The following is a 26,832-nucleotide window of genomic DNA, read 5'->3' as shown; positions in this document are numbered from 1 at the left end:
ATTAAAAACCCATTAATATAAAAAAACAAACATACATACAGACATACCATGCATAAAATTGTAAAGGCCTAGGGGGAAAGAATATCTCAGTTCCCCCATGCCTGACAGCAGAGGTGGGTTTTAAGAAACTTACGAAAGGCAAGGAGGGTGGGGCAATTCTAATCTCTGGGGGGAGTTGGTTCCAGAGGACCGGGGCCACCACAGAGAAGGCTCTTCCCCTGGGTCCCGTCAAGCGGCATTGTTTAGTTGACGGGACCCGGAGGAGACCCACTCTGTGGGACCTAACTGGTCACTCGGTAAAGCAACTTACATGAAAAGTTCATGAAAAGTCAGAAATCGAACTTGACTCAAATGAGACCACATTTGTTTGGTTTTTATAATAAGTATGTTTGGTTTTTATAATAAGGGTTTTTAGTTGCTTTATTAAATTGGATTGTTACATGTTGTTTTTTATCATTGTTGTTAGCCGACCTGAGTCTGCGGAAATTAATTAATTAATTAATTAATTAATTAACAAATGGATAATAGAAACTAGGGAAAGAAAATGGTAATTTTATTCAGTAATTGCATGATCTTAATTATTAGTATGTTCAGTTTATGCTAAGTCTTCTAGTACATTGTAATAAAGAGTCTCTACTAACTTTTAGAAGTACTTAAATAATGTTCCAGATCAAGGGTAGGAACCTGAAAAAAGTCATCTTTAGAGGGTGCATTGCATTTAGTTTAATTTTGTTGCAAGAGTTTAAAAACATACATGATGTACTGCTGCACATTTCCTACAAGTAACAAGATTTGAACAAGAGCTGATGAGCAAGTGCTGTTAAGAGTGAGAATTAACTTTGTACTAGGAAATGGAGATGAGTAATTGGGTAAACAGACTCTGTTTGAAAAAGCAACATTTCTATTTTAATGTTAAGATTTCCCCCCACACACACACTCACTATTTCTGTATTTCTATTTCATAAGAGTCTTTTTTATTGCTAAGTATGTTTCCAAGTATTAGACGTTGCCATATATGAAGCAAAGATCCAACCAATGAGTTCTATGGGCTTTCAGTGTTTTATAAGTAAACATTTTCACCAAAATATAGCTAATTTTCTTTCAATTCTATTGGGCAGTAGACTAAGATATTACTGTAATGTTGTTTTCCTGTAAGAGATGAACCAAATGTGCAAAAACCTACATAGTTTACCTCAACATAAAAAAACACCTCCTAATAGGATAAGAAAAATGTTCCTGAAATTATTGTAATTTTTCATCTAAAGCCATTGACCACTCATAGGATATTAATAATCAGCGGATAGAAGATTGGGGTACGAAACAAGCTGTAGTGGGATTTTTTTTTTAAATGGCCAAATAACCTTTTATGATAAAACACTGTTTTTCCCATTTCATTGCTATTATCTTGAAGCTAAAATTGCATTAGAATTGCATTTGACGGTACTAGCTGAAAAGCAAGCCTTACGGATAGCCATGCGCGGAGATGAAAGAAGATAATAATGCTTGTCAGATGGTAAATTAGGTAGATAAATAAATAATGAAATTTGTTGGAAATATTCAGAAAACATTACCTAGGCAAAAAGAGGTGAAATGTTTTTAAGTTCAGATAACAAGAAAACCTTCAGAAGCAGCTCAGACAGATACAGTAGTACCTCTAGATACGAGTTTAATTCGTTCCAGAAGGGAGCTTGTATTTCGAACAACTCGTATCTGGAACAAATGGCTTTAGACTTTGTTTTTCCCCTCCGAGATAACCAGAAGCAAGGATTCTTGCGCCACCTAGTGGATGCTCGGCTCGTATCCCGAATTTGAGCTCGGGTCTCGAAAAGAAATTTCTCTCCCCTGGTGGCTCGTATCTTGGAATACTCGCATGTGGAGCAGCTCGTATCTAGAGGTACTACTGTACCTCTCTAAGGTGCTGATGTATAAAAAGGAACAGCACAATGAGACTTGCAAGTTTATAGCCAATCTCAGTAAAAGTAGCTTTAGTCTTTCCTGGGGAGTTGATTTCCTGGTCAGGTGTACACAGGGATGGGTTCTTACTGACCTCGCTGCCGGTTCGCATGATGCTTTGCGCATGCTTTGTTCATGCACGCGCGTTTCCTCATCCAATTTGTCTTTCATGCACGCGCGGTAGCTGGAATCAGCCCAAAATACAGCTGAGGAGTTGATCAGCTGTGCTTCGGGTGAAGAAGTAAAGGTCAGTTTCAACCTGGGGGTAGGCGGGAGGGCCCTTTTTCAAGCAGCCGTAGAGAAAACAACATCCAAACAGTAAAAAAGATGGCGGCACCCACAGACCGACACTCACCGAACCGAGTCTGTGATGCCATCCTGACATCACCAGTGGGTCATTATTAGTTTGGGTGATTTGGTCCAAACCGGAGGAACCCACCCCAGGGTGTATCTAAGAGAGCCGGGGTGGCACAGCAGGTAGAGTACTGTACTGCAAGCCACTGAAGCTGACTAAATTTGTAGGTCAGCGGTTCAAATCTCATCACCGGCTCAAGGTTGACTCAGCCTTCCATCCTTCCGAGGTGGGTAAAATGAGGACCCGGATTATGGGAGCAATATGCTGGCTCTATTAAAAAGTGCTATTGCTAACATGTAAGCCGCGCTGAGTCTAAGGAGAAGGGCGGCATAAAAATTGAATAAATAAATAAATCGAAAATCGAAAAGAATCGGACTGTTATGAAACCTGGACAAAATGGTACCAATGGACATTGACATAAAATATTAAGAAATCTAAAAGCAATTAAAAGACAATGTCGATAGGAATGTTATATATGATATAGATTCATCTGTAAATATGATTATGTATTGTTTTTTTTAAAACAAACCTCAGAAAAATTTAATAAACATATGTTTAAAAATAAATAAATAAATAAATAGAATAAATAAAATATGGCTGACACCTGGTTCTTATGTACTTTATTTCTGAAAGACAGATATAGACATGTCTTAGGCATTGTGACTAGTGACAATATATGTTTCTCTTTTCAGATCCCCAGCTCAAGGGCATAGTGACCAGGTTATATTGCAGGCAAGGCTACTACTTGCAAATGCACCCAGATGGAAGTCTCGATGGAACCAAGGATGACAGCACTAATTCTAGTAAGTGCTCTAAGAAACTATTCATTACCTTTACACACACAAAATGTGCAGCTAACCATTCCAAAGGGAATATCCATATTTGTCTTCAAATGGTTCCTGATTTTTATGATTCCCGATATGTCATTTTAAAAATCGTGTCTGCTGATGTCCTCAGAAAATGAAGATCCCTCCTACCTCATTGTAAACCTTGAGTAAGGCTAGTGCAAGGCTGTCAAACCTGTGGTCCATGGGCTGGATGCGTCACTGGCAACCCCACGCCTGGTTTAACAAAGGGGAAAAAAGTCCCGATACGCCACAGGATGCTGCTGTGACAATGTGAGTTTGACAGCCCTGGGCTAGTGTGTTCCACTATCTGCCAAAAACTGGAGAAATCCTGTAAAAAACACTCCAGAAAACATTACATCAGTTTGAATTATTTAAATACTGCTTTCTTAATCAGCGGTCTTTGCTAAAATCTAATTAAGGGAAATTTTGTTATGGTGGCTCTCTACATAGGGCTACCTCTGAAAAGTGTTTGGAAACTTCGGATCGTGCAGAATGCAGCTGCGAGAGCAATCATGGGCTTCCCCAAATATGCCCATGTTACACCAACACTCCGCAGTCTGCATTGGTTGCCAATCAGTTTCCGGTCACAATTCAAAGTGTTGGTTATGACCTATAAAGCCCTTCATGGCACCGGACCAGATTATCTCAGGGACCGCCTTCTGCCGCACGAATCCCAGCGACCAGTTAGGTCCCACAGAGTGGGTCTTCTCTGGGTCCCATCAACTAAACAATGTCACTTGGCGGGACCCAGAGGAAGAGCCTTCTCTGTGGCAGCCCCGGCCCTCTGGAACCAACTCCCCTCAGAGATTAGAATTGCCCCCACCTTCCTTGCCTTTCGTAAGCTGCTTAAAACCCACCTCTGCCATCAGGCATGGGGGAATTGAGATATTCTTTCCCCCTAGGCCTATACAATTTATGCTTGTGTGTATGATTGGTTTTTTAAATAAGGGTTTTTAAAATTATTTTAAATATTAGATTTATTGCATGCTGTTTTAATGCTGTTGTTAGCCACCCCGAGTCTGCCGAGAGGGGCGGCATACAAATCCAGGAAAGAAAGAAAGAAAGAAAGAAAGAAAGAAAGAAAGAAAGAAAGAAAGAAAGAAAGAAAGAAAGAAAGAAAGATTACTATCTAAGAATCACCATGGGCAGAATGATCACATAACACTATCAACATTTCAGAATAAAAACTCCCTGCTCAAGCAGGAAACCTAGACCATTTCAGACAAATATTTTGATTACATGTCTATAAAAGGCCTAAGACATAAAAGACATGTATAAAAGACATTTTGCCCTTATTTCTAACATTTTATAGGCTTCTTTTCTCAGCTTTTTCGAATGCTTAATATATTTGTGAATATAGTATTTCTGAATACTAGGACTGATATTCACTTCAAATGTAGCACATTCAACATAGACAATGCTGAGTGTGCTTGCTCGCTTGATTGTTTTATGGATTTTTAGACCCACTCAATTTGTAAAAATGCAAGTCTGAGTGACATACAGTAATAAAAACAAGACAATACTCTCAGCAATGAAACAACACAGAATTATCAAAGACAACAAATATAAAATCAAGATACATCACTATATCTCCACCTCCACCTTTATCTAACATCTTGGCCCAAAGCCCAAGGGAACAGCCAGGTCTTCAAAGATTATCAGGATCAGGATCACATTTTTAAGAGGAGGTATTTCCACAGGACAGGTGTCACAAAAGAAAAGGTACCTCTCCTAAATCTCTCCTGATGGCATTAACTTCAGAACCGCCTGCTACCGCACAAATCCCAGCGACCAATAAGGTCCCACAGAGTTGGCCTTCTCCGGGTCCCGTCGACTAAACAATGTCGTTTGGAGGGCCCCAGTGGAAGAGCCTTCTCTGTGGCGGCCCCGGCCCTCTGGAACCAACTCCTCCCGGAGATTAGAACTGCCCCCACCCTTCTTGTCTTCCGTAAATTACTCAAGACCCATCTATACCGCTAGGCATGGGGGAGTTGAGACACCTTTTCCCCCAGGCTTTTTATATTTTTATATTTATCTTTGGTATGTATGTGCTGTTTGCTTTTTAATATGATAGGGTTTTATATGCTTCTTTTAATATTAGATTTGTTTCGCTATAATATTGTTTTATTACTGTTGTGAGCCGCCCCGAGTCTTCGGAGAGGGGCAACATACAACAGTAATAAATTGAATTGAATTGAAGTCAAGAAGAGTTTTGGCAGGGTACCCATTCTGCTGGAGCCTATAGAATGGCAGAAAGATGTAGAGAGAAAAAGTCTCACAAATAACTTGTTTGTGAGCCATGAAGGGCTTTAAAGGTAACAAACTGACAACTTGAATTGTATTTGAATTGCATTTAGAGATCTACTATGAGCCAGTAAGTAGAGGTATCAGATAGGTTGCCAAGATGGAGAAATTATTTTGCTTATGTGATGAATGGCTTTTATGTGATGAATGGCTGTTATGTGTTGAATGGAAGTAATGCAACAAACATTGTTTATTTGCTGCATTATTTCCATATATGAAACTATAAATAATTGAATGAGAATACAACCAAGATACAAATGTATTTAAAGGCAACTTAAAGCTTTTTGCACTAGTCTAAGGGTATATTTGAATTTTGTTGTTTTATTGTTCTCTTATAATGCATTCGGTGACAAAAATTGACCTGGGTTTGCGCAACAAGTCAATGTAAGGTAAATGGTTACAGAGGATATACTCGTAGTAAAATATATGAATGAAAGAATAGAAGAGAAGATATAGGAATAAAATATATGAATGAAAGAATAGAAGAGAAGATATAGGAATAAAATATATGAATGAAAGAATAGAAGAGAAGATATAGGAATAAAATATAACAATGAAAGAATAGAAGAGAAGATATAGGAATAAAATATATGAATGAAAGAATAGAAGAGAAGATATAGGAATAAAATATATGAATGAAAGAATAGAAGAGAAGATATAGGAATAAAATATATGAATGAAAGAATAGAAGAGAAGATATAGGAATAAAATATATGAATGAAAGAATAGAAGAAAAGATATAGGAATAAAATATATGAATGAAAGAATAGAAGAGAAGATATAGGAATAAAATATATCGATGAAAGAATAGAAGAAAAGATATAGGAATAAAATATAACGATGAAAGAATAGAAGATAATATATAGGAATAAAATATATCAATGAAAGAATAGAAGAAAAGATATAGGAATAGAAGAAAAGATATTGGAGATATAGGAGAGACAATAGGACAGGGGACGGAAGGCACGCTAGTGCACTTATGCACGCCCCTTACTGACCTCTTAGGAATCTGGAGAGGTCAACCGTGGATAGTCTAAGGGTAAAATGTTGGGTGTTAGGGGATAACACTACAGAGTCCGTTAATGGGCTTTGGTGGTGGGGTAGGGTGTTCACATTCAGTTAGAACATCCAGTTGGTGTTGCAGGTTTTATGAACACTGCTCCCATTACTGTAAATGGGATTTCGCTTATTACCTATTTCGTCTGTTATGATCAATAGTGTTTATAAAATGCTGCAAGGCATGCTTATTATGTCAGTGATATTATTCCATGTCTATGATAGATCTTCTTTATTTTTACAGCATTGTTCAACCTCATACCAGTGGGACTTCGAGTTGTTGCTATCCAGGGTGTAAAAACAGGCTTGTACATAGCCCTAAATGGAGAAGGATTCCTTTATACATCAGTAAGTAGTGGATCCTAGCTGTTGGTTATAAAGTAAATCCAATTCAATCACACCAAATTGTCTCGGGATTCAAATGATGCATTTTTTTTGTTTTAAAACTTTGATATTTTATTATTCTGCTTTATTATTTTAATCAGGTAAAAATGGAAGGTCCTGACTAGGATAAGAAAATATGTTTTGATATGCAGGAGGCAAATTAAGGCAAACTAAATTATATTGGAATAGCATTGTTTTCAGTGGAAGAGATATATTCACATGATTATTTCTTCTACTGAAATTGATATGATTCTAATCTACATAGGATGATTTCAATATTTTCAGCAAAATAATTGATTAATAATTGTATAGTTGTCAATTTGGAAATACGATGAAATGGTAATTTTAAAATTCAGTAGAAAAACATGCAGACTATCTAATGTGATTTATTATGTTGGTATGCCTATTAGGTGTATATTCTATGCTATACCTTTTCTTCTTTGAAACAGAATGTGAGGTTTTGTTTATTTTACTGGCTAGTAAATGTAAATAGAAGTACACCCCACCTTTCTATTTATAAAAACATTCAGGACTACTTACAATAATTTCAAAAGAAGTATATGATTAGTAGAATTGAAATAATTCAAATCAGTATCATTAAAATCAATTAACAGTTTGAAGTTGATAGGCCAGAAATATGATTTTTTTTTTTAAGTCTTGGGAGAGTGGGGAATGACTTCCACAACTAAGAAGCAATAGAAGAGAGAGTTTTCTCCCCTATATTATTAGGTAGATAAGAATGGGGCCACTTTCTGAAGTCATGGTTAAAGAGGGAGACTTATACAGTACAGTATATTCTTTTAAAAGTCAACACCAACACCTTAAATTAAACAACAAATAACTGGTGATACAGATCTTTCATTGTACCATATTCTCTGCTCTTCAAATCATTTAGCAGCTTGACCATTGTAGATAATCCTGAAATCGAGATGTTATAATCAAGGCAGGGATAATTATCACTAAGTCTGATTGGCTCAGGAAAGGTTACAATTGGCACACTAGCCCTACGTATGCAAATATACTCATCACAACTATTACTAGCAAACCTGACAACAACTGAAGATAAGGAACACGCCTAAACTGCAAATCTGCTCTTTCCAGGGATGTGAAAATCCATGCCAGATATATACAGTACTGCTCAAAAAAATAAAGGGAACACTTAAACAACACAATATAACTCCAAGTAAATCAAACATCTGGGAAATCAAACTGTCCACTTAGGAAGCAATACTGATTGACAATCAATTTCACATGCTGTTGTGCACGTTCAACTTTGTACAGAACAAAGTATTCAATGAGAATATTTCATTTATTCAGATTTAGGATGTGTTATTTGAGTATCCCCTTTATTTTTTGAGCAGTATATTTCAACTCAACTTCCAAGTCTAGTTTTCTCTTACCTCTACTTGGCCGCATTTAATTTCAGTTTATTTTCATCCAGCCCCATTATCCAAATTAATCAGTATGCAGATGTACTAACTGCTGCTTTGTGGTTTGATGGCAGAGAAGAGTCGAGCTAATCTCATCAGTCTACTATTTGTAGCCTACTCTAAAGCTGTTAGCAGTTTCATGTAACAGTAGACAGGGCAAGGCAGATCGCTGAAGAATACTATAAATCAACAATCAAGTTGTTGAATAGTGTTCCTCCAGCACACTTTCTGGGTATGTCTTGACCAAAATGATCAGAACCAAAACAATGCCTCCAGGACACAAAATTCACAGAGAGGTTTAGGAAAACTAGTAGGGTTGCGCCCTCAGCCCAAATTTCCTATCTAGATCATATTTAGATGACCAAAGCAGGCTTAATATTACAACTGTTTAACTTGATATCTGTTGGCATCCCTGACAATGCTGAAATCAAAGACAAACTTGTTTAACAAGGGACCCAGCATTGTGGTATTGGATTTCCACTAATACAATGGGATTCTTTCCTTGTCTTCTTTGACTTATATGCTGTCCAAATGTCAGAGAGAAAGCAGAAGAAAAACATTTCTAGTCACCGTTTTCCATTGGATTAGCAGAAATCAATAATACTGACTAGATTCTATTTTTAATTTCTGTTTAGTTATGTAGATGTTCCACCTTGATACTCAACTGCTTTGAAACTCGTCGGATTTGGTACTCGACTTATTTTCATGTGAAAATTTTGTCCCGGTACTTGTCATTTATTTGATATTTGATATGCTGTCTCATGACTTTCCAGCCAAAACAAAGTCTCATACATTAGTCAGTTGATTTGTTTGGTACTCAGTTTCAATACTTGTTGTGTCTCCCAGAACAAATTAATGACAAATACTGAAGTACAAGTAGATCTACATCTCTACCAGTGAACTATAAATTAAACCATAGCTGTTTAATTTTGAGATGAGGTTGCCTGTGGCCAATTATGAATATGGCAACATATAATAATTGTTAATGTAATTAAAGTTGTATGCTCACATGACTTTTCTGTTTAGTGGGTTCCTACACTGTGCACACTATAGATGCTTGTACAGTGTTCCCTTGATTTTCGCGGGTTCAAACTTCGCAAATAGCCTATACCACGGTTTTTCAAAAAATATTAGTTAAAAAATATTTCACGGGTTTTTTCCTATACCACGTTTTTTCCCATCCGATGACATCATACGTCATCGCCAAACTAATAATTTTTGCAAATAAATAACAAAAAAAATATTATTGTTAATAAATAATTATGTTTATAAATATCAGGATCAGTAAGTGCCTTATTCAATGGTGAGTACCAGTAATAATGGTGAGTAAATGGTTGTTAAGGGAATGGGAAATGGTAATTTAGGGGGTTAAAGTGTTAAGGGAAGGCTTGTGATACTGTCCATAGCCAAAAAAGGTGTATTTACTTCTGCATCTCTAATTCAACTTTCGCGGGCGGTCTTGGAACGCATCCCCCGCGGAAATCGAGGGAACACTGTATATGATATGTGCTTATATCTCCTCTGTTTAATGATATAAACACAAACACCAATTTTCACCATTGTGCCAAATCCTAGCACATATACTTTAAAGAATATAAGCTATTAAAAGAGATAATTGATAGTTCTCTATGCTTTCTACATGTCCTGCCTAAAAATATATGATGAGTTGCTACTGTAATGATTTATTTTATTTAAAGGAATGTTAAAAATAGTATGAAGCTCCTGTTAGCCTTCATATTACCGGTAATTTGTTTGGCATAGATGAGGATGTTCCCAAAGTTAATTAGGAGGAAATGTTCTAATCACTTAATTCTCATCAGGGCAAAAATTAATCTTGTACAGCATCTCTGTATTATATACAGAAGTATGACATATGTAGTGTCTATGTTTTTTATGCATGGTACAAAGGAAGTGAAACATAGAATATATATCATCTCAGTTGAAGGCATGCAATGTTAACTCACCATTGGCTTCTTTGCTTCTTTCAATAGTATTTGCAGATCCGTGTTTGTATTTATATATTCTATTATCATTGTATATACTCTTGAGTATTTTAAAGACGGTTATCAATCTGACCTGCATTTCTTCGAAAGAATGGCTCAAATATTGTATCTCAGTAAGATAAAACCACTAAATAAATGCTAAAAATATTCTTGCTTTCAAGAACTATACTGTAAATATAAAACTGTCTTGTGGCAAGACCAATCAGGTGAACTTGTCAAAACAGAGTTGAACATTGAATAGACAGATTGCGGTTTCAAATAACATTGTTCTAATATTTTGGATGTCACGTTTGCTATTCAGAATAGAGTATGAAAGCATAAGTAGAATATCATATTCATTAACACATTAACAGCGGTTTTGTATTTTTGATGGCGATGAACTAAAGTGGTAGCATAGAAGGTCATTTGTCAGGTCTGAAGGTGATCTATGGGAAAAATTGCTTCTACTTAAGAATGTTTCTACTGAAGAACCTGGTCATGGAACGAATTAAGTTCTTAAGTAGGGGTACTACTGTATTTGGGGAGGAAAATAGGGAATAGAATCTGTTTACCAGATATTCATCTGGTTAGTATCCTTAGTCTGGTCAGTTTCAGCACATTATTTTATCCCCTGGTTAGGGCTTAAAAAAAAACTTATTTCGAGAGAGTAACAATGAAAGAGCTTGCAAGGCAGTGAGAGCTGGGAACATTGTTAGAACCTGGTTGGGCTGGAAAGAAAAATTCTGAGCAAGGAGAGCAATGAAAAAAACCTGCAAAGACTTAAGGCTTGGAAAACATTCTTCGCAGAGAATAACAATGAAAGAGCTTGCAAGCCGGTAAGAGCTCGGAACATTATTAGCACCTGGTTAGGGCTGGAAAGAAACATTTGGAGCAAGTTAGAGCAAACTTTCCATAAGAAAAGCATCATATGAAAGTAGAAGGCATGAAACATTTGTGATTATTGCTTAAGTCTAAAAACATCATTAGATCAGTATCTTGATCTTTACATTAATGAGTATATTTGCTTTTTTTAATATGCATACAGCTTAAAGGAAATATTCTGAAAGGGAACTGTCTTTCATCGTTCACATATGATTTCCCATTTACTCCCCGGGGTAGATGATCATGATTTGAAAGAATAGTGCTAGAAATGATGAAATAATACTCTTTGAAAGAAAGGTAATTTTCATTTTAATAGATCAATTAATATAAAATAGAATCAAGTCAATAGAGTTCTTATTTTAGTGGTTATTTAATATTTCTTTGCTTAAGCCTGCATTTTAAAATACAGTTCCAATCAGTTTTTTGAATTCAAGACCAAGGTTCAGGGGAGTTTTAGTGAATTTCTATTATTGGATATGTTAACAGGATAAGTCCAAGTCATTTTTAGCTATGTTGGTGAACAACCCAGAATTTATACATCATCATATTTAAATCTAACATCAAAGTTCTTTAACTTAACAAACTATTCACAATTGATAATATTAATGCAATTTCTTTAAATCTACTAATATGAACCCTATTTTCCTTCCTCCTTTCATTAACCTTCCCCCCATTAACCATTTTCTTTTGTTCTCTCAAAACTTCAATTTCTTAATAAATTTCTCCTTCTATCCCATTCCTTTAACTTCTTCCTTTTTATTTTATGTATTTATAACTTTTCTTCTGAGTCCTTTTTCTCTTTTTTGAACATTATTATTATTATAGAAACATAGAAACATAGAAACATAGAAGACTGACGGCAGAAAAAGACCCCATGGTCCATCTAGTCTGCCCTTTTACTATTTCCTGTATTTTATCTTACAATGGATATATGTTTATCCCAGGCATGTTTAAATTCGGTTACTGTGGATTTACCAACCACGTCTGCTGGAAGTTTGTTCCAAGGATCTATTACTCTTTCAGTAAAATAATACTTTCTCATGTTGCCTTTGATCTTTCCCCCAACTAACTTCAGATTGTGTCCCCTTGTTCTTGTGTTCACTTTCCTGTTAAAAACACTTCCCCCCTGAACCCTATTTAACCCTTTAACATATTTAAATGTTTCGATCATGTCCCCCCTTTTCCTTCTGTCTTCCAGACTATACAGATTGAGTTCATGAAGTCTTTCCTGATACGTTTTATGCTTAAGACCTTCCACCATTCTTGTAGCCCGTCTTTGGACCCGTTCAATTTTGTCAATATCTTTTTGTAGGTGAGGTCTCCAGAACTGAACACAGTACTCCAAAATAATAATAATAATAATAATAATAATAATAATAATAATAATAATAATAATAATAATTATTATTATTATTATTATTATTATTATTATTATTATTATTATTATTATTATTATTATTATTATTATTATTATTAATTAGATTTGTATGCCGCCCCTCTCCGTAGACTCAGAACATATTGTTCTAGTGGTTCTCCCCACAATTTCCCTGGTCTCTTCCCACTATTTCCCTCGTTGCCCTTTGGTTCATTTTTAAGGGAGGTTCCGCTCTGTCAACTCTTTTCGTGCCACTATAAATCCCGGTGAATTCCAGCCTGTCTAGCCACAATGCTTCTGGACAAACCCGAAGTTCCAATTGGTCCGTTTGGGTGTTTTTTGCCATACCCAGACCTCAGGAGTCTGGAGGCTTCAGTGAAGCCTGTGCGCATAGCACGGGGACCATTGTGGGAGTTTTGCGCATGCATGGGGAGGGCATGGATACGCACACACCCTTTTGACACACGAGACAGAAAAGGTTCACCACTACTGCCCTAAGCAGATCTAGCGGTGGCCTTTTCTTGTTCCTTTGACAAGGAGCAGTAGGAAACTACGATCAACGAGAATGGAAAACAAATCAAAACATACTTCATGCCAGTTATGGCAGACAGGATTGAAAGCTAATAGAAACATAGAAAATTGATGGCAGAAAAAGACCTCATGGTCCACCTAGTCTGCCCTTATACTTTTCCCTGTATTTTATCTTAGGATGGATCTATGTTTATCCCAGGCATGTTTAAATTCAGTTCCTGTGGATTTAGTAACCACATCTGCTGGAAGTTTGTTCCAAGCATCTACGACTCTTTCAGTAAAATAATATTTTCTCACGTTGCTTCTCATCTTTCCCCCAACTAAGCTCAGATTGTGCCCCATTGTTCTTGTGTTCACTTTCCTATGAAAAACACTTCCCTCCTGGATGTGATTTATTTATTTATTTTATTTATTCATTTGTCCAATACACAATACATATGGAAGAGAATAGACATGAAGTAATATATATAAAGATAATATGTAAAAATAGAGGAGAAGATATATGAAAGGAAGAAAATATATATGATATATGAGATAAAGGAAAGACAATTGGACAGGGGATGAAAGGCACACTGGTGCACTTATGTACGCCACTTACTGATCTCTTAGGAACCTGGAGAGGTCAATCGTGGATAGTCTAAGGGAAAAATGTTGGGGGTTAGGGGTTGACATTATTGAGTCTGGAAATGAGTTCCACGCTTCGACAACTCGATTGTTAAAGTCATATTTTTTACAGTCAAGTTTGGAGCGGTTAATATTAAGTTTGAATCTGTTGTGTGCTCTTGTGTTGTTGCGGTTGAAGCTGAAGTAGTCATTGACCGGTAGGACGTTGCAGCATATGATCTTATTTAACCCTTTAATCTATTTAAATGCTTTGATAATGTCCCCCCCTTTCCCTTCTGTCCTCCAGACTATACAGATTGAGTTCGTTAAGTCTTTCCTGATAAGTTTTATGCTTAAAACCTTCCATTTTTGTAGCCCGTTTTTGTAAACGGATCTCCTTTTTTCAAAGAAAGCAATAAAATCTGTACTCAAGTCTCTGAACTCCAACTAAAGCATTTATTTCATGTCAGCAATAAGCACCAGATATAAGAATTTCAGAGGATCAGTGGAGGGTAAATAGCTTCTTGAAATCACACAGCTAAATGTGATTTACTGTGTGATGCATTGTGTCCTCTGTTCTGGCTATGTGATTCTTGAATTACTAAGAAGAGATCTCTTAAAAAAACCCCAAATGAAATGTTGAAACAGATGTAAACAGTGTGGAATTATGTGGAAAATGGCTTATTCTCTCCATGTATACATAGCTTGCAAAAAATACATGAAGACTCTTTATATAATCCATTAGAAATATTTACTAAAGGAATATCAATTCTTACTAGTATTTGGTTAGCAAATGACATGTCATTGTCAAACTACTTTTAAGTTCTGAGCATTTTTTTGCATAGGAGATTTTTATTATCCATATAGTCATATAGCTAACCCTGGCATCAATATTTATAGCTTGCATTTAAAGTTATCTTAAGAAAAATAACATTCTCCCTGAGACAAATTATGGGAATTATGCAAAAGGAAATGAAATGAGATTAAAAGTCATCAATATTTTACCGGTGACGTTCTATTATATTTAAATCAAAGTCAGAGAATATTTCATCACAGTGTGAACATTTTATTTAAGACACTGAATGCTTTTTCTTTATTTTAAAAAAGTTAAGTGCTTTTTGTCACAGGAAAAAGAGCCGTGCAATTAATTGTTTTAGTCCAGGATTTCTCAGAATATAAACTTCTATCACCATCTCTATGTCTAAGTCATGGGTGTTAAACTCATGGCATCACATTGCTGTTACATGACGTTTTGCAATGTTTTTTCCCTTCACGGAGCTGGGGTGGGCATGGCCTGCGCATGATCATCTGATTTTGACACCCCTGTTCTAAGTCAGTCATGTTGCCTCCTCTGTATAGAATCTTTTTTTATATGAAAGCTAAGTTATAATTGAATAGTATTAATACTGATATCAAATTAAGTACAGTGGTACCTCTACCTAAGAATGTCTCTACTTACGAACTTTTCTAGATAAGAACCGGGTGTTCAAGATTTTTTTGCCTCTTCTCAAGAACAATTTTCCACTTACAAACCCGAGCCTCCAAAACTGTAACCGGAAAAGGCAGGGAGAAGCCGCCATGGGGCCTCTCTAGGAATCTCCTGGGAGGAAACAGAGCCGGAAAAGGGGGGGAAGCCTCTGTGGGACCTCTCTAGGAATCTCCTGGGAGGAAACAGGGCCAGAAAAGGCAGGGAGAAGCCTCTGTGGGGCCTCTTTAGGAATCTCCTGGGAGGAAACAGGGCCAGAAAAGGCAGGGAGAAGCCTCTGTGGGACCTCTCTAGGAATCTCCTGGGAGGAAACAGGACTGGAAAAGGGGGGGAGTCTCTGTGGGACCTCTCTAGGAATCTCCTGGGAGGAAACAGGGCCAGAAAAGGCAGGGAGAAGCCTCTGTGGCACCTATCTATGAATCTCCTGGGATGAAACAGGACTCGAAAAGGGTGGAGAAGCCTCTGTGGGACCTCTCTAGGAATCTCCTGGGAGGAAACAGGGCTGGAAAAGGCAGGGAGAAGCCTCAATGGGGCCTCTCTAGGAATCTCCTGGGAAGAAACAGGGCCTCCACTCTCCCTGTGGTTTCCCCAATCACATGCATTATTTGCTTTTACATTGATTCCTGTGGGAACAATTGCTTCTTCTTACAAACTTTTCTACTTAAGAACCTGGTCACGGAACCTATTAAGTTCGTAAGTAGAGGTACCACTGTACGTTTATTATCTTAGAACAGTTTATCCCAGTTACTTAGGTCTTGGTTATATCTTTAATACAATGCCAGCGATGTGGAGCAACCACTATTTGGGACTAGTGTCTCATTATTTGCATATGACAACACCCCAGATCCAGGCCTTCAAAATCTCTAGTTCAAAATAATGTCAAACATTAAAGCTGAAAATGGCTTCTGCCTGAAATCTGGAGACTTGATCTCATGAGTAAAGTAGTATCAAACTCTTCCATTTGTAACTGTAGCAGTATTAATCTGTAGGTGGAGGTGAATGAATATTTATACGAATAACACGACTGTTTTTTAATTAACTAATCCTTCAGTTACAATCGTGATTTAGTTTAATAGATGAATTTCTCCAATCATTTCCTTTATTTTTGTTTTCTAAATGGAATTAAACAGGGTATCACTATAAGTCAACTATTTTAGCTAAGCAAGAAAAAGGTTTTGGGGAAAAAATGGTGGGGGAGATATTTTAATAAACATTATCATATCCTTAAAGATTTGTAATGCTAAATCCTTGACAATAATTGTGCCCAATTTTATATATGGGTGTGTTTGTATGTAGGTATGTGTGTGCATGTATTTTACTAAAGGTTTTATAAAGAATGTAAAAGCTAACACAAAGTAAAAAGAGAGAGCCAAAGAAGTAATAAAAAGGCAAAAAAAATAGATGAAAAGGTGCAGAGAGAACAAAAGAAATTGTAAAAGAAAGCTTCTGATTTCTTCGGCAACAAATATAAGTACGTTTACAATTTTACTCTGTGATTACAAAAACAGCTCATCCTTTTATTAGCCAGTTTTTTCTACTCATCAAACCCACAAATCATAAGTGCATTCTCCCACCCTGTTCAACACAGTATGTCTCTAAGGGGTTCCCAGGCAACCATAAATGTAGATGCTTCTTTTCTCTAATTTAAGAAGTTAGTTTAGCTGTCTCTGCAAGTTCCATCATATTAATCAGATATTCTACCCCATTATGGGGACTGTCGAACCTTTCCACCACGGAACATAATAGTCTTGCTGCAGTTATATATTAAAAACAAAGTTCAATGACTTTTTTTCTAAATGCTTGTCCATTAATTCCAAAAGCAAAATTTCTGGTTTCAGTTGTCTTTTAATCTTTAACATTTTCTGAATTAATGTATGTATTTATATCGGTTTTTGCATGCTCACCAAATATGGTAAAATATCCCTTCATGATGTTCATCGTTCTAGTAAAGATTTAAAATATCTTTATTTGTTCTTGACAGTTTCCTTGGAAACAAATACGAATGATACATCATTTTATAAAAATTCTTTATGTTCTATGTATAGAACATAAAGTAAATTTCAACCCTATCAACCAGATATTTTCCCATTGGTCCATCTGTATATTATAAACACAATTGGTCCATCTGTATATTATAAACACAATAAGGCTATTTTATTATACATTTTTCACTTGATATGGTGTATATATAGCTTTTTCTAGGTCAATGATGGCGAACCTTTTTTCCCTTGGGTGCCAAAAGAGTGTGTGCACACACTATCCTGCTTGCGCAAGTGCCCACACCCATAATTCAATGCCTGGGGAGGGTGAAAACAGCTCCCACCCCCCGGAGACTCTCTGGAGGTCAGAAACAACCTGTTTCCCAATTTCTGGTGGGCTCAGTAGGTTTGTGTTTTGCCTTCTCCAGGCTGTAAAAGCTTCCCTGGAACCGGGAGAGGGTAAAAACGGCCTTCCCCATTCCCCTGGAGGCTCTCTGGAAACTAAAAATGCCATCCCAGAGCCTCTGTGTGAGCCAAAAATCAGCTGGCCGGCACACATGCACATTGGAGCTGAGCTAGGGCAACGGCGCACGTGCCAGCAAATATGGCTCCGCGTGCCACTTGTGGCACCTATGCCATAAGTTCGCCGTCACTGTTCTAGGCAATCAGCTGATTTCTGACAGATTGGATTGGATTGGATTGGATTGGATTTGTATGCCGCCCCTCTCCGTAGACTCGGGGTGGCTAACAACAGTAGTAAACAGCATATGACAATCCAATATAAACAGTTAAAAATTGATTTGATTTGATTTGATTGGATTGGATTTGCATGCCGCCCCTCTCCGTAGACTCGGGGTGGCTAACAACAGTAGTAAACAGCATATGACAATCCAATATAAACAGTTAAAAAACCCTATTGTAAAACCAAACATACATACAGACATACCATGCATAAAATTGTAAAGGCCTAGGGGGAAAGAGTATCTCAATTCCCCCATGCCTGGCAGCAGAGGTGGGTTTTAAGAAGCTTACGAAAGGCAAGGAGGGTGGGAGTAATTCTAATCTCTGGGGGGAGTTGGTTCCAGAGGGTCGGGGCCATCACAGAGAAGGCTCTTCCCCTGGGTCCCGCCAAGCGATAGTTACTCAATCCATAATGTTTAACAATCCTGCCCTCACAGATAAACAATCCTGATCAAATTACAGTTCCGAATAGCACATTGGTGGGATATTTCTAGGATGTTGGTGGGATATTGATGACGCGGAGATGATAAGTATCAGGTCATTCTCCATAGATGGTGCAGCTGGCATCCCGACATGGATTGTCCTCGTCCATTCATCCAATAGGACTGAGTCTTTTAATCTCTTTAGCCCTGCCACTGTGGCAGGATCCCCAGCTTTACTCAGTCCTCAGACAAGGATGGACTTGTGGTGCTTCAATTCAATTCAATTCAATTTATTAGATTTGTATGCCGACCCTCTCCAAAGACTCGCTCTCCCTCTATTGAGGATTTGTTTATTTCATCTTTTATTTATTTGTTTGTTTGTTTGTTTATTTATTCAACTTCTATGCCACCCAATCCCAAAGGACTCAGGGCGGCTTACAAAATAATAATACAAATACAAAAGATACAAAATAATGAGAGGAGTTGAATATAATATCTAAAACTGACCCCATGATAAAACCTATTTATGACCTTTAAAGCCCTTCATGGCATTGGACCAGAATACCTCCGAGACCGCCTCCTGCCGCACGAATCCCAGCGACCGATTAGGTCCCACAGAGTGGGCCTTCTCCGGGTCCCGTCAACTAAACAATGTTGGTTGGCGGGCCCCAGGGGAAGAGCCTTCTCTGTGGCGGCCCCGACTCTCTGGAACCAACTCCCCCCGGAGATTAGAACTGCCCCTACTCTCCCTGCCTTCCGTAAAGTTCTTAAAACCCACCTTTGCCACCAGGCATGGGAGAATTTAGATACCCTTTCCCCCTAGGCCTTTACAATTTTATGCATGGTATGTCTGTATGTATGTTTGGTTTTATAATAAGGGTTTTAACTGTTTTAGTATTGGATTATTATTATATGCTGTTTTATTGCTCTTGTTAGCCACCCCGGGCATGTACAATTTATGTATGGTATGTTTGTGTGTGTGTGTGCTTGTTAGTATATTGGGGTTCTTTTTAAACTTTTTTAAATATTTAAATTTATTTGGATTTGTTACGATTTGTTTATGCCTTGTTGTGAGCCGCCCCGAGTCCGCGCAGAGGGGCTGCATACAAATCTAAATAATAAATAAAATAAATAAATAAATAAAAAAGACATAGCCACATACATACACACCATTCTTTAAATGCAACTACTGTACTATTATTAAATAGATTGTGTGATAAATCAATTTTTTCTTGAACCTAAGGTGAGTTCACTATCATGATTGCTTTTTCCACACCTTTTAATATATTGAGCTGGAAACCCCTGGCAAACTATATTAAGTGCCAGCCTGATTCCGGGGTCCTTGAATGTATTTACTAGCAGATACCCTTTGGAAAGATAAAAATAACTGCCAATATAAGGAAGAAAGCATTTTGTGATTAGGACCCATAGTCCCATCTGGGTGATCCCAAATAAATTTAGGGAAGTAATTTCCCAATTTATCGCAATAAATTAAGCAAAAAAGCTTGCAAGGGAGAAGATAGATCTTAATGCTCTTTACCAGCCAAATGAAAGATGGATGTTAAAGCTAACTTTTCACCATATTAAGGATGTTTGGGACCTAAAAGGTTGTGTATGTAAAGGGTATTTGGCAAAATGCAATCCATCCAGGACTAAGGATAGAAAAGTTACTGGGCTGACTGGGCCAAGAGAAACTCCTAGATATTGCAGGAAGGCAGATTCACAATGGATCAGTTTGCTATTTTATAATTTTAAACAGAGAAGAACACACATGGCCAACACCACTCCTTATCTGTTGCTTAGATTGACATGATGGAATGCGCATATATAATAACCTCCAATTCTACTCCAAGGAACAAACTCTGGAGGAAGTTATGTCTCACATCTGTTGATCAATGGCTATTTCTACTTATTTATTATTTTAACTTTATTGACTGCCCATCTCCATTGAACTCCATAAAAACAGAGTTAAATGTTAATGGTTAAATGGTCCTTTTATTGTGGATTTTACAATCTGCTGGTGAGTGAAACAGATTTTGCTTTTAGCTCTTTAAGGGACTCAATGATAGCTGCATTATTATTATTATCATCATCATCATCATCATCATCATCATCATCATCATGATGATGGTTTGGTTAAGTGTGTCACAGTGGCACTGAAAAAGGGGGAAATCACAGGAAATTGAGGTCATTGAAATGCCAAATAGTCAAACCATCACGTGCCACCAGCCAGAAGCCTGCAACTGGATAATATCAAGCATGGTCATGTGAAAACTGTGATCAGCAAAGAGTACATCCAGAGGACCAGAAAAATTTTTGAAGAGCAAACTGAATGGTGGCAACACTATCAAGGCTGTAAATACTTGGGCCATAACTGTCATTAGGTACACAGCTGGCATAGTGAACTGAACTCAAGCAGAGCTGGACAACTTGGACAGGAAAACCAGAAAATTAATGATGATCCATCATGCACTACATCCCCACAGTGATGTTGACATGCTAGGAAAATAGGCGGAAGAGAACTTTTGTAAGTGAGGCAGACAGTGGAAGAAGAGAAGCATGCATTAGCTGACTATGTGAAGGAGAGCAGAGTCAGCGTTGACAGAAATCAACAATAGGAAGCTTCTCAAGGTGAAACAAACTAAGGACCAGTACTCAATATCATATGGACAGCTAGCGGAACAAAGCATTGCATGGCCAGTTCTTGGAGAAGGTTGAAGGCAAAGTGGATAAGGAAAAGACCTGGTCATGGCTTACAAAAAAGAGACAGAAGGACTAATACTGGCTTCATAAGAATAGGCCATTAGAACAAATGCTATCAAAGCCAGAATTGAAAAATCAACAGACGATCCGAAGTGCAGACTCTGTAAAGAAAGAGATGAAACAATCGCTCACATACTCAGATGCTGCAAAAATATCGCACAGATTGACTACAAGCATAGATACAATGCCGTGGCACAAATGATCCATTGGAACTTGTGCCAGAACTACCATCTACCAGTGGCAAAGAACTGGTGGGATCATAAGCCTGAAAAAGTGGTCAAAAATGAACAAGCAAAACTACTGTGGGACTTCAGACTGACCGAATTTTGAAACATAATATACCAGACATCATAATTATGGAGAAAAAGAAAGTATGAATCATCGACATCGCAATTCCAGGAGACAGCAGAATTGAAGAGAAGCAACTAGAGAAATTAGCAAAATATGAACATCTGAAAATTGAGCTGCAACACTCTGGCATAAGCCAGTGAAAGTGGTCCCAATGGTCCTTGGCACACTGGGCGCAGTGCCAAAAGATCTCAGTGGACATTTGAAAACCATTGGAATTGACAAAATCTCCACTTGTCAATTGCAAAAGGCCACTTTACTGGGATCGGCACACATAATTCGCTGCTACATCACACAATCCTAGGTACTTGGGAAGCGCCCGACTGATGATGAAATATAAAGTCCAACATAGTGATATCATTTGCAGTGTTGTATTGCTAATGTTTGACAGTGGTGAGGCAATTATTTGTTTAGCAGAGTGATGGCGTTTGGGAAAAAACCTGTTCTTGTTTTTTTCATTCCAAGGCAAGTAGATGTACACCTACCGTCATTAACTTTTAAAAGTTAAAGCTATATCTCAAATGCTTTGTAATACAAAGTTGAGATCTACAATAATTTAAATCCCTTAGACATTGCTCAGTTAAATTTTTTACAAGTACTCTCTATCCCATGCTGCATTTCAGATGTGTTACCTACATAAAAATTGGCATAATTCCCCTGGAATTGAGAGTCTGCATTTGCCAACTAACTGGTTAAAGTCCTATTTTCCAATGGTTCCCTGGCCTCAGTAATTCTTGATGGTTTCATCAAAGTGGAAAGGGAAAAAAAAACTCGGCTAGCCACTGCTTATTTAGGGGTTTCTTCTGATCTAGTTTTAGAGACAGTTAAAGATAATATCCATAAAAGAAAACCCAGTGATGGTTTCTGTTCTGTCTGGGTTCCCCCAGACGCCAACACCAACTAAAAAGAGTAGCCAGACACGCTGGTAAAAAGCAAAGTCATTTTATATATTTGAAAACAAACACAGATAACAAAAACTGTTCTTACAAACTGGAATGCTGTGAAGCTTCACAGAAGAGTCATGACGGCCAGACAATACAACAGGCTTCTTGCTGGCACACACACCACTGTAGATAATAAAACCCACGCCTCCCCCAAGTTTTCAGCCTTCGAGGCCACAAGCCAGAATCAGAGACGCCAAGGATCGAAGCAAGGTCACAGGACTCCCAAAAGATAACTCTCCACAATACAGGAAGGGCGGGCCTGCCTTTTCAACCTTTCTGAGGAGAACCACACCCAAACCCAGCTGTTGCCTATTAGGGATGGAAATACCTGGCTAATTGTCCCCTTCTTTGTGCTGCCCTTCTCTGCCGCATATCTATGATGGCTTGTGCGTTCTCATCTAATGACTCCAGGCTACTCGCTGGGGAGAGCTCCCCCCCGGGGGTCTCAGGCTGTTCCCCCTCCTCCTCGTCCTGACATTCCTCTTCCTCGTCTGCCTGGTCCTCCTCCTCCTCCTGTTCCTCGTCCTCCCCCTACCGTTCCCTGAGGAGCCTCAGACTGAATCACAACAGTTTCCAATTTGGAAACTTTTTATCCTTACAAACTACTTATTCAGTTTTGTTTTCCAAACACAGTATATACAGCCTTTGAACAGGGTGCAGTCAATTCAACTCTTTAACCTCAACTATATTAGATGGGAGGCACAATAGAACTTTATGCATTGAAAAATGGTATCCTTGTGGTCAGAATCCATCTAGGCTTTGCCACATGCATTTTGCAGTATTCTTTCTATGCCAATTTATGGACCTTGTCACTCATAACAAAAAATTGAACTTGTTATGGCAGACAGGCAGTTAATTTCCTGCTCAGACAGAAATCATATTATTACTAACAGAATTGCTTAGTCTCTAGCTTGAGCTATTTCCATTAGAAATAGCTAAACGGGATAAAATGATCTAATCTCGCAGCGATGATATCAAGACATTTTTCTATTCTGTTACCTTTTATTGGATTTTAAAATTGTATATTATCATATTTTATATTATTATATGTCATTATTGTTTCCCTTTCTCATTTTTAAAGCCTTGACACGTTTTATAGACCATTACAACTTCAGCACTGTATTTGGCTGTTGTTTCTGCAACAATCATTTACTATAATTAAATATATACATGAACAGGAAATACATTTGTGGGGAGTTTTAAGACGAAATATTTTGCTGTAGATCAATGTTGTATCCTAGAGCAGGGGTCTCCAACCTTGGTAACTTTAAACCTGGTGGACCTCAACTCCCAGAATTCCCCAATAGTTGGCTGTGCACACATCTTTTTTAAAAAAACCAATCATCAATCTATAGGCATATACACACTTTAAATAATAAATGGCTGCCAATTCTGAAATGCTTGTGTGATATTAAGATGGCAAAACTTTTTTCATTCTCTTTTCCAACTTTCATTTTATCAGGCTTTCTATCCTCTATGGCAGTGTTTCCCAACCTTGGCAAATTGAAGATATCTGGACTTCAACTCCCAGAATTCCCCAGCCAGCATTCGCTGGCTGGGGGATTCTGGGAGTTGAAGTCCAGATATCTTCAAGTTGTCAAGGTTGGGAAACACTGCTCTACGGACTACAGAAGGCATAATCTCCCCTGCTTTTTTGGGGGGGGGGGATGAGATATGAAACCACTTGCTATTATGGGGCTGCCATAAATAAAAGAGGAAAGAAGAACAATCAATATATTAGATGAAACACATGGTGAAACAGGATGGAGCCCAGCATCCCCCCTTGAATCATGATGGTGCAGTGGTTAGAGCACAGTACTGCAAGCTAATTCTGCTTCCTACTGGCTGCCTACAATAAGATAACTGTAACTGTAAGATGGGGAAGTATTATTGATTAGAGAAGAAGACATAATAAGAGGGGACTTTGAAGGTTGATTAAAGTGAAACAGAACTAAAGATTAGAGAAGAGGCATATTAATAGAATGCAGAAATATTAATCCCAGCGACCGATTAGGTCCCACAGAGTGGGCCTTCTCCGGGTCCCGTCAACTAAACAATGCCGGTTGGCGGGTCCCAGGGGAAGAGCCTTCTCTGTGGCGGCACCGGCTCTCTGGAACCAACTCCCCCCGGAGATTAGAACTGCCCCTACTCTTCCTGCCTTCTGAAAACTCCTTAAGACCCACCTTTGCCGTCAGGCATGGGGAAACTAAACATCTCCCCTGGGCACGTTAAATTTATATATAGTATGTTGTGTGTGTGTTTGCTATTACATGGGGTTTTCTTAAATCGTTAAATATTTTAATTAATTGGATTGTTGTGACTGTTTTACTTGTTGTGAGCCGCCCCGAGTCTTCGGAGAGGGGCGCCATACAAGTCCAACTAATAAATAAATAAAAATAAAATAAATTATTTGTGATAGAATTCAAGGATATTTGGACACAGTGCACTCAGAAATTAGTCTTAAGAATGTCTGCTATTATTTTAAAAAATCAGTTAAGCAGATTTTCCTGGCTAAAACAGAGACTGAGGCATAGGGATTTGATCCATTTACACATGGATCTGAAAAGGTCAGGCAACAAGAATGATATGGTAAACTAGATTTACAAATGAAACTGGCTGATGTCTTAATAATTAAAGAAGGCACTCAAAAAGTAATTTAAAAGGGTGTCCTGGATAGGTTTTTTATGTTGGATTCACATGTTAAACAAGTGAAGGTATATCACTATTTCTGTTTGCTCCATCAGAGGTCTGTAAACAGCCCTTACTGGATATAAAATAGGTCGCAATTCAAAGTGTTGGTTATGACCTATAAAGCCCTTCATGGCACTGGACCAGATTATCTCAGGGACCGCCTTCTGCTGCACAAATCCCAGCGGCCAGTAAGGTCCCACAGAGTGGGTCTTCTCCGGGTCCCGTCAACTAAACAATGTTGTTTGGCGGGACCCAGGGGAAGAGCCTTCTCTGTGGCGGCCCCGGCCCTCTGGAACCAACTCCCCCCAGAGATTAGAATTGCCCCCACCCTCCTTGCCTTTCGTAAGCTGCTTAAAACACACCTCTGCCGCCAGGCATGGGGGAATTGAGATACTCTTTCCCCCTAGGCCTTTACAATTTTATGCATGGTATGTCTGTAGGTATGTTTGGTTTTTATAATAATGGGTTTTTAACTGTTTTAGTATTGGATTATTATTATATGCTGTTTTATTGCTGTTGTTAGCCGCCCCGAGTCTGCGGAGAGGGGCGGCATACAAATCCAATAAATAAATAATAAATAAATAAATTTTATTTTACCTATCACAAGATGTGCAATAAATTGTAGAAAGAGCTATAAACAGTTCTTAATACAAACTGTGCTGCGCACAGTTCAAACTTTGAGTCTTTATTGAAGATTCCACCTCTGAATTAATGTTCCCCAGGAATTCCTTTCTCCAACAAACAGAACACCCCCAATGAGTTCAAGGCAAGCCAAGTCTACTATGTCAAGGCAAACCCATGCAATAAAGGCAAACCTACAAAGCCAAGACTATCCACAAACAAAAGGTATATTCCAGAAGCAGAGCCAAGTCCACAAAGAGAAGGTAAATCCACATGGCAGAGAACAAGTCCAGAGACCATGAAGCACGATCCGAAGTCCAAGAGAAGAGACCGGAGCACACACAGCCAGGAAACTGAGATATTCGCAGTGTCACTCCCCTCCTTCCCCTGCTCTAAATAGCCAGCTGCCTCCTCAGAAGTCGTTGGGCTGACCTCCATTGTTCCTGCCTTTTCTCTGCCCCAGATGTTCTTGGATCAGGTAGATAAGGCAGTTCCTCTTCCTCATTGTTGGCTGGCTGTAGCTGTGTGCTCCAGGCAGGGGATCCCCATCGCTACCGGTGCGGTTGTGTGCGCATCTCCACGTGACTGGCAGGTGGGCGTGTAAACCCACATGAAATTTGACTTCTGTGCATGCACAGGAAGCCAAAGCATGATATTTTGATGATATTTGGTAATTTCTTTGCTACCGCGCATGCGTGGAAGCAAAAAAACCCACTGAAAATCGGCAAAATCTCACATGCGAGAGCATCTTCATGTGAGATTTGGCTTCCTGTGCATGTGCATGTGGGGCATGTGCAGAAGCCAAATGCCATGCATTTTTGCTACCAGTGCTATGGTGTCAAGTGTACCGGTAGGAACCCAATAATGGTTTGCTCTCACCTGAAGCCTCAAGGCTATCCTACTGCAGCTTTGCCTCAAATGTCCCACTCTAAGCCAGCTGCTTGTCCGGTTGATTTCCCTGGGGCTTATCCATGTTGCTTGGCCTTTCAACCCCCACCTTGGAGACATTGGCTGCCCTCCTCCTAAGTTGCCCAGGACTTACAGTGGTACCTCTACCTAAGAACGCCTCTACTTACAAACCTTTCTAGATAAGAACCAGGTGTTCAAGATTTTTTTGCCTCTTCTCAAGAACCA

At 38.4% G+C, this 26,832-nt stretch overlaps 1 protein-coding gene across 4 annotated transcripts in view; it reads left to right on the top strand.

Moving 5' to 3' along the window:
- Nucleotides 1-26,832, top strand: part of FGF14 (fibroblast growth factor 14) — a 443,719-nt gene that overhangs the window by 305,615 nt on the left and 111,272 nt on the right. For all 4 annotated transcript variants that reach the window (XM_070751240.1, XM_070751242.1, XM_070751241.1 and 1 more), the window contains 2 exons: nucleotides 3,001-3,111; nucleotides 6,761-6,864. In XM_070751240.1, the coding sequence (XP_070607341.1) occupies nucleotides 3,001-3,111; nucleotides 6,761-6,864 (215 nt within the window). The remainder of the gene's footprint in view (nucleotides 1-3,000; nucleotides 3,112-6,760; nucleotides 6,865-26,832) is intronic.

The sequence above is a fragment of the Erythrolamprus reginae genome, chromosome 4 (genome assembly GCF_031021105.1).
Source record: "Erythrolamprus reginae isolate rEryReg1 chromosome 4, rEryReg1.hap1, whole genome shotgun sequence".
Taxonomy (NCBI): Eukaryota; Metazoa; Chordata; class Lepidosauria; order Squamata; family Dipsadidae; genus Erythrolamprus; species Erythrolamprus reginae.
The sequence above is the reverse complement of the archived record's forward strand: the minus strand, read 5'-3'. Positions and strand labels throughout refer to the sequence as shown.